Raw genomic sequence first — 16891 nt, 5'->3', positions numbered from 1 at the left:
AAAGTACATTCTAAATACATTCTAAAGTACATTCAAAAACTACATTCTAAATACACTCTAAAGTACATTCTAAAGTACATTCTAAATACATTCTAAAGTACTTTCTAAATACATTCTAAAGTACTTTCAAAATACATTCTAAAGTACATTCTAAAGTACATTCAAAAAGTACATTCTAAAGTACATTCTAAAGTACATTCTAAATACATTCTAAAGTACATTCTAAATACATTCTAAAGTACTTTCAAAATGCATTCTAAAGTACATTCTAAAGTACATTCAAAAAGTACATTCTAAAGTACTTTCTAAAGTACATTAAAAAAGTACATTCTAAAGTACATTCTAAAGTACATTCTAAATACATTCTAAAGTACTTTCAAAATACATTCTAAAGTACATTCTAAAGTACATTCAAAAAGTACATTCTAAAGTACTTTCTAAAGTACATTAAAAAAGTACATTCTAAAGTACATTCAAAAAGTACATTCTAAAGTACATTCAAAAGTACATTCAAAATACATTCTAAAGTACATTCAAAAAGTACTTTCAAAATACATTCTAAAGTACATTCTAAAGTACATTCTAAAGTACTTTCAAAATACATTCTAAAGTACATTCTAAAGTATATTCAAAAAGTACATTCTAAATACATTCTAAAGTACTTTCAAAATACATTCTAAAGTACATTCTAAAGTACATTCTAAAGTATATTCTAAAGTACATTCTAAAGTACTTTCAAAATACATTCTAAAGTACATTCTAAAGTATATTCAAAAAGTACATTCTAAATACATTCTAAAGTACTTTCAAAATACATTCTAAAGTACATTCTAAAGTACATTAAAAAAGTACATTCTAAAGTACATTCAAAAGTACATTCAAAATACATTCTAAAGTACATTCAAAAAGTACATTCTAAATACATTCTAAAGTACATTCTAAAGTACTTTCAAAATACATTCTAAAGTACATTCTAAAGTACATTCTAAAGTATATTCTAAAGTACATTCTAAAGTACTTTCAAAATACATTCTAAAGTACATTCTAAAGTACATTCTAAAGTACATTCTAAAGTACATTCAAAAAGTACATTCTAAAGTACATTCTAAAGTACATTCTAAAGTACATTAAAAAAAGTACATTCTAAAGTACATTCAAAAAGTACATTCTAAAGTACATTCAAAAGTACATTCAAAATACATTCTAAAGTACATTCAAAAAGTACATTCTAAAGTACATTCTAAAGTACATTCTAAAGTACATTCTAAAGTATATTAAAAAAGTACATTCTAAATACATTCTAAAGTACTTTCAAAATAAATTCTAAAGTACATTCTAAAGTACATTCTAAAGTATATTCTAAAGTACATTCTAAAGTACTTTCAAAATACATTCTAAAGTCCATTCTAAAGTACATTCTAAAGTACATTCTAAAGTACATTCAAAAAGTACATTCTAAAGTACATTCTAAAGTACATTCTAAAGTACATTAAAAAAAGTACATTCTAAAGTACATTCAAAAAGTACATTCTAAAGTACATTCAAAAGTACATTCTAAAGTACATTCAAAAAGTACATTCTAAATACATTCTAAAGTACATTCTAAAGTATATTCAAAAAGTACATTCTAAATACATTCTAAAGTACTTTCAAAATACATTCTAAAGTACATTCTAAAGTACATTAAAAAAAGTACATTCTAAAGTACATTAAAAAAGTACATTCTAAAGTACATTCAAAAGTACATTCAAAATACATTCGAAAGTACATTCAAAAAGTACATTCTAAAGTACATTCTAAAGTACATTAAAAAAAGTACATTCTAAAGTACTTTCAAAACACATTCTAAAGTACATTCTAAAGTATATTCTAAAGTACATTCTAAAGTACTTTCAAAATACATTCTAAAGTCCATTCTAAAGTACATTCTAAAGTACATTCTAAAGTACATTCAAAAAGTACATTCTAAAGTACATTCTAAAGTACATTCTAAAGTACATTAAAAAAAGTACATTCTAAAGTACTTTCAAAACACATTCTAAAGTACATTCTAAAGTATATTCTAAAGTACATTCTAAAGTACTTTCAAAATACATTCTTACGTACATTCTAAAGTACTTTCAAAATACATTCTAAAGTACATTCTAAAGTACATTCTAAAAGTACATTCTAAAGTACATTCTGAAGTACATTCAAAATACATTCTAAAAGTACATTCTAAAGTACATTCTAAAGTACATTCTAAAGTACATTCAAAAGTACATTCAAAATACATTCTAAAGTACATTCAAAAAGTACATTCTAAATACATTCTAAAGTACATTCTAAAGTACTTTCAAAATACATTCTAAAGTACATTCTAAAGTACATTCTAAAGTACATTCTAAAGTACATTCAAAAAGTACATTCTAAAGTACATTCTAAAGTACATTCTAAAGTACATTAAAAAAAAGTACATTCTAAAGTACATTCAAAAAGTACATTCTAAAGTACATTCAAAAGTACATTCAAAATACATTCTAAAGTACATTCAAAAAGTACATTCTAAAGTACATTCTAAAGTACATTCTAAAGTACATTCTAAAGTATATTCAAAAAGTACATTCTAAATACATTCTAAAGTACTTTCAAAATAAATTCTAAAGTACATTCTAAAGTACATTCTAAAGTATATTCTAAAGTACATTCTAAAGTACTTTCAAAATACATTCTAAAGTACATTCTAAAGTACATTCTAAAGTACATTCTAAAGTACATTCAAAAAGTACATTCTAAAGTACATTCTAAAGTACATTAAAAAAGTACATTCTAAAGTACATTCAAAAAGTACATTCTAAAGTACATTCAAAAGTACATTCTAAAGTACATTCAAAAAGTACATTCTAAATACATTCTAAAGTACATTCTAAAGTATATTCAAAAAGTACATTCTAAATACATTCTAAAGTACTTTCAAAATACATTCTAAAGTACATTCTAAAGTACATTAAAAAAAGTACATTCTAAAGTACATTAAAAAAGTACATTCTAAAGTACATTCAAAAGTACATTCAAAATACATTCGAAAGTACATTCAAAAAGTACATTCTAAATACATTCTAAAGTACATTCTAAAGTACATTCTAAAGTACTTTCAAAACACATTCTAAAGTACATTCTAAAGTATATTCAAAAAGTACATTCTAAATACATTCTAAAGTACTTTCAAAATACATTCTAAAGTACATTCTAAAGTATATTCTAAAGTACATTCTAAAGTACTTTCAAAATACATTCTTACGTACATTCTAAAGTACTTTCAAAATACATTCTAAAGTACATTCTAAAGTACATTCTAAAAGTACATTCTAAAGTACATTCTGAAGTACATTCAAAATACATTCTAAAAGTACATTCTAAAGTACATTCTAAATACATTCTAAAGTACTTTCAAAATACATTCTAAAGTACATTCTAAAGTATATTCAAAAAGTACATTCTAAATACATTCTAAAGTACTTTCAAAATACATTCTAAAGTACATTCTAAAGTACATTCTAAAGTACATTCTAAAGTGTATTCTAAAGTACATTCTAAAGTACATTCTAAAGTGTATTCTAAAGTACATTCTAAAGTATATTCAAAAAGTACATTCTAAATACATTCTAAAGTACTTTCAAAATACATTCTAAAGTACATTCTAAAGTACATTCTAAAGTACTTTCAAAATACATTCTAAAGTACATTCTAAAGTACATTCTAAAGTACATTCAAAATACATTCTAAAAGTACATTCTAAAGTACATTCAAAATACATTCTAAAGTACATTCTAAATACATTCTAAAAGTACATTCTAAAGTACATTCTAAAGTACATTCAAAATACATTCTAAAAGTACATTCTAAAATACATTCTAAAAGTACATTCAAAATACATTCTAAAAGTACATTCAAAATACATTCTAAAGTACATTCAAAATACATTCTAAAGTACATTCAAAATACATTCTAAAGTACATTCTAAAGTACATTCTAAAGTACATTCAAAATACATTCTAAAGTACATTCAAAAGTACATTCAAAATACATTCTAAAGTACATTCAAAAAGTACATTCTAAATACATTCTAAAGTACATTCTAAAGACCTTTGACCTGGAGTTATGAAGAAACAGGACACATTTTCCCGCTCTTCATCTGTCAAAACAACATGAGCTTCTCTTTCCATTTGTGTTTAATGAGTCTCAGGTCAGTTCTATTTGTACAAAACTTTTGGTCATAAAGTTTTACCAGTTTAAGTTTGTAACATGTTTGTTTAGTTTAGTTCTGATCAGCTCCTTCCATGTGGTAAGAACAGATTTGAGCCAGAGATTCTTCACTTCCTCCTCATGACTCAAGCGTCTGTCATCTGCAGTAAGAACTGTACAGGAACCTCAGGCACCACATGACTCTCAGTATAAGAACTGTACAGGAACCTCAGGCACCACATGACTCTCAGTTTAAGAACTGTACAGGAACCTCAGGCACCACATGACTCTCAGTATAAGACCTGTACAGGAACCTAAGGCACCACATGACTCTCAGTATAAGACCTGTACAGGAACCTCAGGCACCACATGACTCTCAGTATAAGACCTGTACAGGAACCTCAGGCACCACATGACTCTCAGTATAAGACCTGTACAGGAACCTCAGGCACCACATGACTCTCAGTATAAGACCTGTACAGGAACCTCAGGCACCACATGACTCTCAGTATAAGACCTGTACAGGAACCTCAGGCACCACATGACTCTCAGTATAAGACCTGTACAGGAACCTCAGGCACCACATGACTCTCAGTATAAGACCTGTACAGGAACCCCCGGCACCACATTACTCTCAGTATAAGACTTGTACAGGAACCTAAGGCACCACATGACTCTCAGTATAAGACCTGTACAGGAACCTCAGGCACCACATGACTCTCAGTATAAGACCTGTACAGGAACCTCAGGCACCACATGACTCTCAGTATAAGACCTGTACAGGAACCTCAGGCACCACATGACTCTCAGTATAAGACCTGTACAGGAACCTCAGGCACCACATGACTCTCAGTATAAGACCTGTACAGGAACCTCAGGCACCACATGACTCTCAGTATAAGACCTGTACAGGAACCCCCGGCACCACATGACTCTCAGTATAAGACCTGTACAGGAACCTCAGGCACCACATGACTCTCAGTATAAGACCTGTACAGGAACCTCAGGCACCACATGACTCTCAGTATAAGACCTGTACAGGAACCTCAGGCACTACATGACTCTCAGTATAAGACCTGTGCAGGAACCTCAGGCACCACATGACTCTCAGTATAAGGCCTGTGCAGGAACCTCAGGCACCACATGACTCTCAGTATAAGACCTGTACAGGAACCTCCGGCACCACATGACTCTCAGTATAAGACCTGTACAGGAACCTCAGGCACCACATGACTCTCAGTATAAGACCTGTACAGGAACCTCAGGCACCACATGACTCTCAGTATAAGACCTGTACAGGAACCTCTGGCACCACATGACTCTAATTATAAGACCTGTACAGGAACCTCAGGCACCACATGACTCTCAGTATAAGACCTGTACAGGAACCTCAGGCACCACATGACTCTCAGTATAAGACCTGTACAGGAACCTCAGGCACCACATGACTCTCAGTTCTCTGTGTTTGCAGTTGGCCAAAGTCTTCGACCAGAACGACATGGACATGATGGAACTGGAGGAGAAACGACTCGAAATGAGAGAAGAACTGATGAACATGGTACGACCTGGATCATAACCAGATCTGAGGCTCCTGACAGGGATCATAACCAGATCTGAGGCTCCTGACAGGGATCATAACCAGATCTGAGGCTCCTGACAGGGATCATAACCAGATCTGAGGTTCTTGTGTTCCAGTACGACACAAACAGCGACCAAATCATCTCTAAACAAGAGTTTATGGACTTCACCGAAAAAGAGGAATTCCACAAGAACGAAGAATGGGAGGTCAGGACTAAACCGGGACTAAACCGGGACTAAACCGGGACTAAACCGGGACTAAACCGGGACTAAACCGGGACTAAACCGGGACTAAACCGGAAACACCACAGAAACACCACAGAAACATCACAGAAACACCACAGAAACATCACAGAAACATCACAGAAACACCACAGAAACACCACAGAAACACCACAGAAACATCACATAAACACCACAGAAACATCACAGAAACATCACAGAAACACCACAGAAACACCACAGAAACACCACAGAAACACCACAGAAACACCACATAAACACCACAGAAACACCACAGAAACACCACAGAAACACCACAGAAACACCACAGAAACACCACAGAAACATCACATAAACACCACAGAAACACCACAGAAACACCACAGAAACATCACATAAACACCACATAAACACCACAGAAACACCACAGAAACATCACAGAAACACCACAGAAACATCACAGAAACACCACATAAACACCACAGAAACATCACAGAAACACCACATAAACATCACAGAAACACCACAGAAACACCACAGAAACACCACATAAACATCACAGAAACATCACAGAAACACCACAGAAACATCACAGAAACATCACAGAAACACCACAGAAACATCACAGAAACACCACAGAAACATCACAGAAACACCACAGAAACATCACAGAAACACCACAGAAACACCACAGAAACATCACAGAAACACCACAGAAACACCACAGAAACATCACAGAAACACCACAGAAACACCACAGAAACACCACAGAAACATCACAGAAACACCACAGAAACATCACAGAAACACCACAGAAACACCACAGAAACATCACAGAAACACCACAGAAACACCACAGAAACACCACAGAAACATCACAGAAACATCACAGAAACATCACAGAAACACCACAGAAACACCACAGAAACACCACATAAACACCACAGAAACACCACAGAAACACCACAGAAACACCACAGAAACACCACAGAAACATCACAGAAACACCACAGAAACATCACAGAAACACCACAGAAACACCACAGAAACACCACATAAACACCACATAAACACCACAGAAACATCACAGAAACATCACAGAAACACCACAGAAACACCACAGAAACACCACATAAACATCACAGAAACACCACATAAACACCACAGAAACATCACAGAAACACCACAGAAACACCACAGAAACACCACAGAAACACCACATAAACATCACAGAAACACCACAGAAACACCACAGAAACACCACAGAAACACCACAGAAACATCACAGAAACACCACAGAAACACCACAGAAACACCACAGAAACACCACAGAAACACCACAGAAACACCACAGAAACACCACAGAAACACCACAGAAACACCACAGAAACATCACAGAAACACCACAGAAACACCACAGAAACACCACAGAAACATCACAGAAACACCACAGAAACATCACAGAAACACCACAGAAACACCACAGAAACACCACAGAAACACCACAGAAACATCACAGAAACACCACAGAAACACCACAGAAACACCACAGAAACACCACATAAACATCACAGAAACACCACAGAAACACCACAGAAACACCACAGAAACACCACAGAAACACCACAGAAACACCACATAAACACCACAGAAACACCACATAAACATCACAGAAACACCACATAAACATCACAGACACACCACAGAAACACCACAGAAACACCACAGAAACACCACATAAACATCACAGACACACCACAGAAACACCACAGAAACACCACATAAACACCACAGAAACACCACAGAAACACCACAGAAACACCACAGAAACACCACAGAAACACCACAGACACACCACATAAACACCACAGAAACACCACAGAAACACCACAGAAACATCACATAAACACCACAGAAACACCACAGAAACACCACAGAAACACCACATAAACATCACAGAAACACCACAGAAACACCACAGAAACATCACATAAACACCACATAAACACCACAGAAACATCACAGAAACACCACAGAAACATCACAGAAACACCACATAAACACCACAGAAACACCACATAAACACCACAGAAACATCACAGAAACACCACAGAAACACCACAGAAACACCACAGAAACACCACAGAAACATCACAGAAACACCACAGAAACACCACATAAACACCACATAAACACCACAGAAACACCACATAAACATCACAGAAACACCACATAAACACCACATAAACACCACAGAAACACCACAGAAACACCACAGAAACACCACAGAAACACCACAGAAACACCACAGAAACACCACAGAAACACCACAGAAACATCACAGACACACCACAGAAACACCACAGAAACACCACAGAAACACCACAGAAACACCACATAAACACCACAGAAACACCACAGAAACATCACAGAAACACCACAGAAACACCACAGAAACACCACAGAAACACCACAGAAACATCACAGAAACACCACAGAAACACCACATAAACACCACATAAACACCACAGAAACACCACATAAACATCACAGAAACACCACATAAACACCACATAAACACCACAGAAACACCACAGAAACACCACAGAAACACCACAGAAACATCACAGACACACCACAGAAACACCACAGAAACACCACAGAAACACCACAGAAACACCACAGAAACACCACAGAAACACCACAGAAACACCACAGAAACATCACATAAACACCACAGAAACACCACAGAAACACCACAGAAACACCACAGAAACATCACATAAACACCACAGAAACACCACAGAAACACCACAGAAACATCACATAAACACCACATAAACACCACAGAAACATCACAGAAACACCACAGAAACACCACAGAAACATCACAGAAACACCACAGAAACATCACAGAAACACCACAGAAACACCACAGAAACACCACAGAAACACCACAGAAACATCACAGAAACACCACAGAAACACCACAGAAACACCACAGAAACACCACAGAAACATCACAGAAACACCACAGAAACACCACATAAACACCACAGAAACATCACAGAAACACCACAGAAACACCACAGAAACATCACAGAAACATCACAGAAACATCACAGAAACACCACAGAAACACCACAGAAACATCACAGAAACACCACATAAACACCACAGAAACACCACAGAAACATCACAGAAACATCACAGAAACACCACATAAACACCACAGAAACATCACAGAAACACCACAGAAACACCACAGAAACACCACATAAACATCACAGAAACATCACAGAAACACCACAGAAACACCACAGAAACACCACAGAAACACCACATAAACACCACAGAAACACCACAGAAACACCACATAAACACCACAGAAACACCACAGAAACACCACAGAAACACCACAGAAACATCACAGAAACACCACAGAAACACCACAGAAACACCACAGAAACATCACATAAACACCACAGAAACATCACAGAAACACCACATAAACATCACAGAAACACCACAGAAACACCACAGAAACACCACAGAAACATCACAGAAACACCACAGAAACATCACAGAAACACCACATAAACATCACAGAAACACCACATAAACACCACATAAACACCACAGAAACACCACAGAAACATCACAGAAACACCACATAAACACCACAGAAACACCACATAAACACCACATAAACACCACATAAACACCACAGAAACACCACAGAAACACCACAGAAACATCACAGAAACATCACAGAAACACCACAGAAACACCACAGAAACACCACATAAACACCACAGAAACACCACAGAAACACCACAGAAACATCACAGAAACACCACAGAAACATCACAGAAACACCACAGAAACATCACAGAAACACCACAGAAACACCACAGAAACACCACATAAACACCACAGAAACATCACAGAAACACCACAGAAACACCACAGAAACATCACAGACACACCACAGAAACATCACAGAAACACCACAGAAACACCACAGAAACATCACATAAACACCACATAAACACCACAGAAACACCACAGAAACACCACAGAAACACCACATAAACATCACAGAAACACCACATAAACACCACAGAAACATCACAGAAACATCACATAAACACCACAGAAACACCACATAAACACCACAGAAACACCACAGAAACACCACAGAAACACCACAGAAACATCACAGAAACACCACAGAAACACCACAGAAACACCACAGAAACACCACAGAAACACCACAGAAACATCACAGAAACACCACAGAAACATCACAGAAACACCACAGAAACACCACAGAAACACCACAGAAACACCACAGAAACACCACAGACACACCACAGAAACATCACAGAAACATCACAGAAACACCACAGAAACACCACAGAAACATCACAGAAACACCACAGAAACACCACAGAAACACCACAGAAACATCACAGAAACACCACAGAAACATCACAGAAACACCACAGAAACATCACAGAAACACCACAGAAACACCACAGAAACACCACAGAAACATCACAGAAACACCACAGAAACATCACATAAACACCACATAAACACCACAGAAACACCACAGAAACACCACATAAACACCACATAAACACCACAGAAACACCACATAAACACCACAGAAACACCACAGAAACACCACAGAAACACCACATAAACACCACAGAAACACCACAGAAACACCACAGAAACACCACAGAAACATCACAGAAACACCACATAAACACCACAGAAACACCACAGAAACACCACAGAAACACCACAGAAACACCACAGAAACATCACATAAACACCACAGAAACACCACAGAAACACCACAGAAACACCACAGAAACATCACATAAACACCACATAAACACCACATAAACATCACATAAACACCACAGAAACACCACATAAACACCACAGAAACACCACAGAAACACCACATAAACACCACATAAACACCACATAAACACCACAGAAACACCACAGAAACACCACAGAAACACCACAGAAACACCACATAAACACCACAGAAACACCACAGAAACACCACAGAAACACCACAGAAACACCACAGAAACACCACATAAACACCACAGAAACACCACATAAACACCACAGAAACACCACAGAAACACCACAGAAACACCACAGAAACACCACAGAAACACCACAGAAACATCACAGAAACACCACAGAAACACCACAGAAACACCACAGAAACACCACAGAAACATCACAGAAACACCACAGAAACACCACAGAAACACCACAGAAACACCACAGAAACACCACAGAAACACCACAGAAACACCACAGAAACACCACAGAAACACCACAGAAACACCACAGAAACACCACAGAAACACCACAGAAACACCACATAAACACCACAGAAACACCACAGAAACATCACAGAAACACCACAGAAACACCACAGAAACACCACAGAAACACCACATAAACACCACATAAACACCACAGAAACATCACAGACACACCACATAAACACCACAGAAACACCACAGAAACACCACAGAAACACCACATAAACACCACAGAAACACCACAGAAACACCACAGAAACACCACATAAACATCACATAAACACCACATAAACACCACATAAACACCACAGAAACACCACAGAAACACCACAGAAACACCACATAAACACCACATAAACACCACATAAACACCACAGAAACATCACAGAAACATCACAGAAACATCACAGAAACACCACAGAAACACCACAGAAACATCACAGAAACATCACATAAACACCACATAAACACCACAGAAACACCACAGAAACACCACAGAAACACCACAGAAACACCACAGAAACACCACAGAAACACCACAGAAACACCACATAAACACCACAGAAACACCACAGAAACATCACAGAAACACCACAGAAACATCACATAAACACCACAGAAACACCACAGAAACACCACATAAACACCACATAAACACCACAGAAACACCACAGAAACACCACAGAAACACCACAGAAACACCACAGAAACACCACAGAAACACCACAGAAACACCACAGAAACACCACAGAAACACCACATAAACATCACAGAAACACCACAGAAACACCACAGAAACACCACAGAAACACCACAGAAACACCACAGAAACACCACATAAACACCACATAAACATCACAGAAACACCACAGAAACACCACAGAAACACCACAGAAACACCACAGAAACACCACAGAAACACCACATAAACACCACATAAACATCACAGAAACACCACAGAAACACCACATAAACACCACAGAAACACCACAGAAACATCACAGAAACACCACAGAAACACCACAGAAACACCACAGAAACATCACAGAAACACCACAGAAACACCACAGAAACACCACAGAAACACCACAGAAACATCACAGAAACACCACAGAAACACCACAGAAACACCACAGAAACACCACAGAAACATCACAGAAACACCACAGAAACACCACATAACACCACAGAAACATCACAGAAACACCACAGAAACACCACAGAAACATCACAGACACACCACAGAAACACCACAGAAACACCACAGAAACACCACAGAAACACCACAGAAACACCACAGAAACACCACAGAAACATCACAGAAACATCACAGAAACACCACAGAAACACCACATAAACACCACAGAAACATCACAGAAACACCACAGAAACACCACATAAACACCACATAAACACCACAGAAACACCACAGAAACATCACAGAAACACCACAGAAACATCACAGAAACACCACATAAACATCACAGAAATACCACAGAAACACCACAGAAACACCACAGAAACACCACAGAAACACCACAGAAACACCACAGAAACACCACATAAACACCACAGAAACACCACAGAAACACCACAGAAACACCACAGAAACACCACAGAAACACCACAGAAACACCACATAAACATCACAGAAACACCACAGAAACACCACAGAAACACCACAGAAACACCACAGAAACATCACAGAAACACCACAGAAACATCACAGAAACACCACAGAAACACCACAGAAACACCACAGAAACACCACAGAAACACCACAGAAACACCACATAAACATCACAGAAACATCACATAAACACCACAGAAACACCACAGAAACACCACAGAAACACCACATAAACATCACAGAAACACCACAGAAACACCACATAAACACCACAGAAACACCACAGAAACATCACAGAAACACCACAGAAACACCACAGAAACACCACAGAAACACCACATAAACACCACAGAAACATCACAGAAACATCACAGAAACACCACAGAAACACCACAGAAACACCACAGAAACATCACAGAAACATCACATAAACACCACAGAAACACCACAGAAACACCACAGAAACACCACAGAAACACCACAGAAACACCACAGAAACACCACAGAAACATCACAGAAACACCACAGAAACACCACAGAAACACCACATAAACATCACAGAAACACCACAGAAACATCACAGAAACACCACATAAACATCACATAAACACCACAGAAACACCACAGAAACACCACAGAAACACCACAGAAACACCACAGAAACACCACAGAAACACCACAGAAACACCACATAAACACCACAGAAACATCACATAAACACCACAGAAACACCACAGAAACATCACAGAAACACCACAGAAACATCACAGAAACACCACAGAAACACCACATAAACACCACAGAAACACCACAGAAACATCACAGAAACACCACAGAAACACCACAGAAACACCACAGAAACATCACAGAAACATCACAGAAACACCACAGAAACACCACAGAAACACCACAGAAACATCACAGAAACACCACAGAAACACCACAGAAACACCACAGAAACATCACAGAAACATCACAGAAACACCACAGAAACACCACAGAAACATCACAGAAACACCAGAACACCACAGAAACACCACAGAAACACCACAGAAACACCACATAAACATCACAGAAACATCACATAAACACCACAGAAACACCACAGAAACACCACAGAAACACCACAGAAACACCACATAAACATCACAGAAACACCACAGAAACACCACAGAAACACCACAGAAACACCACATAAACATCACAGAAACACCACAGAAACATCACAGAAACATCACAGAAACACCACAGAAACACCACAGAAACACCACAGAAACACCACAGAAACACCACAGAAACACCACATAAACATCACAGAAACATCACAGAAACATCACAGAAACATCACAGAAACACCACAGAAACACCACAGAAACACCACAGAAACACCACATAAACATCACAGAAACACCACAGAAACACCACAGAAACACCACAGAAACACCACAGAAACACCACATAAACACCACAGAAACATCACAGAAACACCACAGAAACACCACAGAAACACCACAGAAACACCACAGAAACACCACAGAAACACCACAGAAACACCACAGAAACACCACAGAAACACCACAGAAACACCACAGAAACATCACAGAAACACCACAGAAACACCACAGAAACACCACAGAAACACCACAGAAACACCACAGAAACATCACAGAAACACCACAGAAACACCACAGAAACACCACAGAAACACCACAGAAACATCACAGAAACATCACAGAAACATCACAGAAACACCACAGAAACATCACAGAAACACCACATAAACACCACAGAAACACCACAGAAACACCACAGAAACACCACATAAACACCACATAAACACCACATAAACACCACAGAAACATCACAGAAACACCACAGAAACACCACAGAAACACCACAGAAACACCACAGAAACACCACATAAACACCACATAAACACCACATAAACACCACATAAACACCACAGAAACACCACAGAAACACCACAGAAACATCACAGAAACACCACAGAAACACCACATAAACACCACAGAAACATCACAGAAACACCACAGAAACACCACAGAAACACCACAGAAACACCACAGAAACACCACAGAAACACCACAGAAACACCACAGAAACACCACATAAACATCACAGAAACACCACAGAAACACCACAGAAACACCACAGAAACACCACAGAAACACCACAGAAACACCACAGAAACACCACAGAAACACCACAGAAACACCACAGAAACACCACATAAACACCACAGAAACACCACATAAACATCACAGAAACATCACATAAACACCACAGAAACACCACAGAAACACCACATAAACATCACAGAAACATCACAGAAACACCACAGAAACACCACATAAACATCACAGAAACACCACAGAAACATCACAGAAACACCACAGAAACACCACAGAAACACCACAGAAACACCACAGAAACACCACAGAAACATCACAGAAACACCACAGAAACACCACAGAAACACCACAGAAACACCACAGAAACACCACAGAAACACCACAGAAACACCACAGAAACACCACAGAAACATCACAGAAACACCACAGAAACACCACAGAAACACCACAGAAACACCACAGAAACACCACATAAACACCACAGAAACATCACAGAAACATCACATAAACACCACAGAAACACCACAGAAACACCACATAAACACCACAGAAACATCACAGAAACATCACAGAAACACCACAGAAACACCACATAAACATCACAGAAACACCACAGAAACATCACAGAAACACCACAGAAACACCACAGAAACACCACAGAAACACCACAGAAACACCACAGAAACATCACAGAAACACCACAGAAACACCACAGAAACACCACAGAAACACCACAGAAACACCACAGAAACATCACAGAAACACCACAGAAACACCACAGAAAACATCACAGAAACACCACAGAAACACCACAGAAACACCACAGAAACACCACAGAAACACCACAGAAACACCACAGAAACATCACAGAAACATCACATAAACACCACAGAAACACCACAGAAACACCACAGAAACACCACAGAAACATCACAGAAACACCACAGAAACATCACATAAACACCACAGAAACACCACATAAACATCACAGAAACACCACAGAAACACCACAGAAACACCACATAAACATCACAGAAACACCACAGAAACATCACAGAAACACCACAGAAACACCACAGAAACACCACAGAAACACCACAGAAACACCACAGAAACACCACAGAAACACCACAGAAACACCACAGAAACATCACAGAAACACCACAGAAACACCACAGAAACACCACATAAACATCACAGAAACACCACAGAAACATCACATAAACACCACATAAACACCACATAAACACCACAGAAACACCACAGAAACACCACATAAACACCACAGAAACACCACAGAAACACCACAGAAACACCACAGAAACACCACATAAACATCACAGAAACACCACAGAAACACCACATAAACACCACAGAAACACCACATAAACATCACAGAAACACCACAGAAACACCACAGAAACACCACAGAAACACCACAGAAACATCACAGAAACACCACAGAAACACCACAGAAACACCACAGAAACACCACAGAAACATCACAGAAACACCACAGAAACACCACAGAAACACCACAGAAACACCACAGAAACACCACAGAAACATCACAGAAACACCACAGAAACACCACAGAAACACCACAGAAACACCACAGAAACACCACAGAAACACCACAGAAACACCACAGAAACACCACACATAAACACCACAGAAACACCACATAAACATCACAGAAACACCACAGAAACACCACA

General features: G+C 37.9%; 1 protein-coding gene across 1 annotated transcript in view; it reads left to right on the top strand.

Moving 5' to 3' along the window:
* Positions 1-6042, top strand: part of LOC140349281 (nucleobindin-2-like) — a 117235-nt gene extending 111193 nt beyond the window's left edge. The window contains exons 8-9 of the mRNA XM_072435555.1: positions 5696-5782; positions 5920-6042. Coding sequence (XP_072291656.1) covers positions 5696-5782; positions 5920-6042 — 210 coding nt within the window. The remainder of the gene's footprint in view (positions 1-5695; positions 5783-5919) is intronic.
* The last annotated feature ends 10849 nt before the right edge of the window (positions 6043-16891 follow it).

The sequence above is a fragment of the Eucyclogobius newberryi genome, unplaced genomic scaffold (assembly GCF_026437365.1).
Source record: "Eucyclogobius newberryi isolate DKJ021-1_F unplaced genomic scaffold, fEucNew1.0.hap1 SCAF_7, whole genome shotgun sequence".
In the NCBI taxonomy this organism is placed as follows: domain Eukaryota; kingdom Metazoa; phylum Chordata; class Actinopteri; order Gobiiformes; family Gobiidae; genus Eucyclogobius; species Eucyclogobius newberryi.
This window is presented reverse-complemented; position numbering and strand designations above follow the sequence as displayed.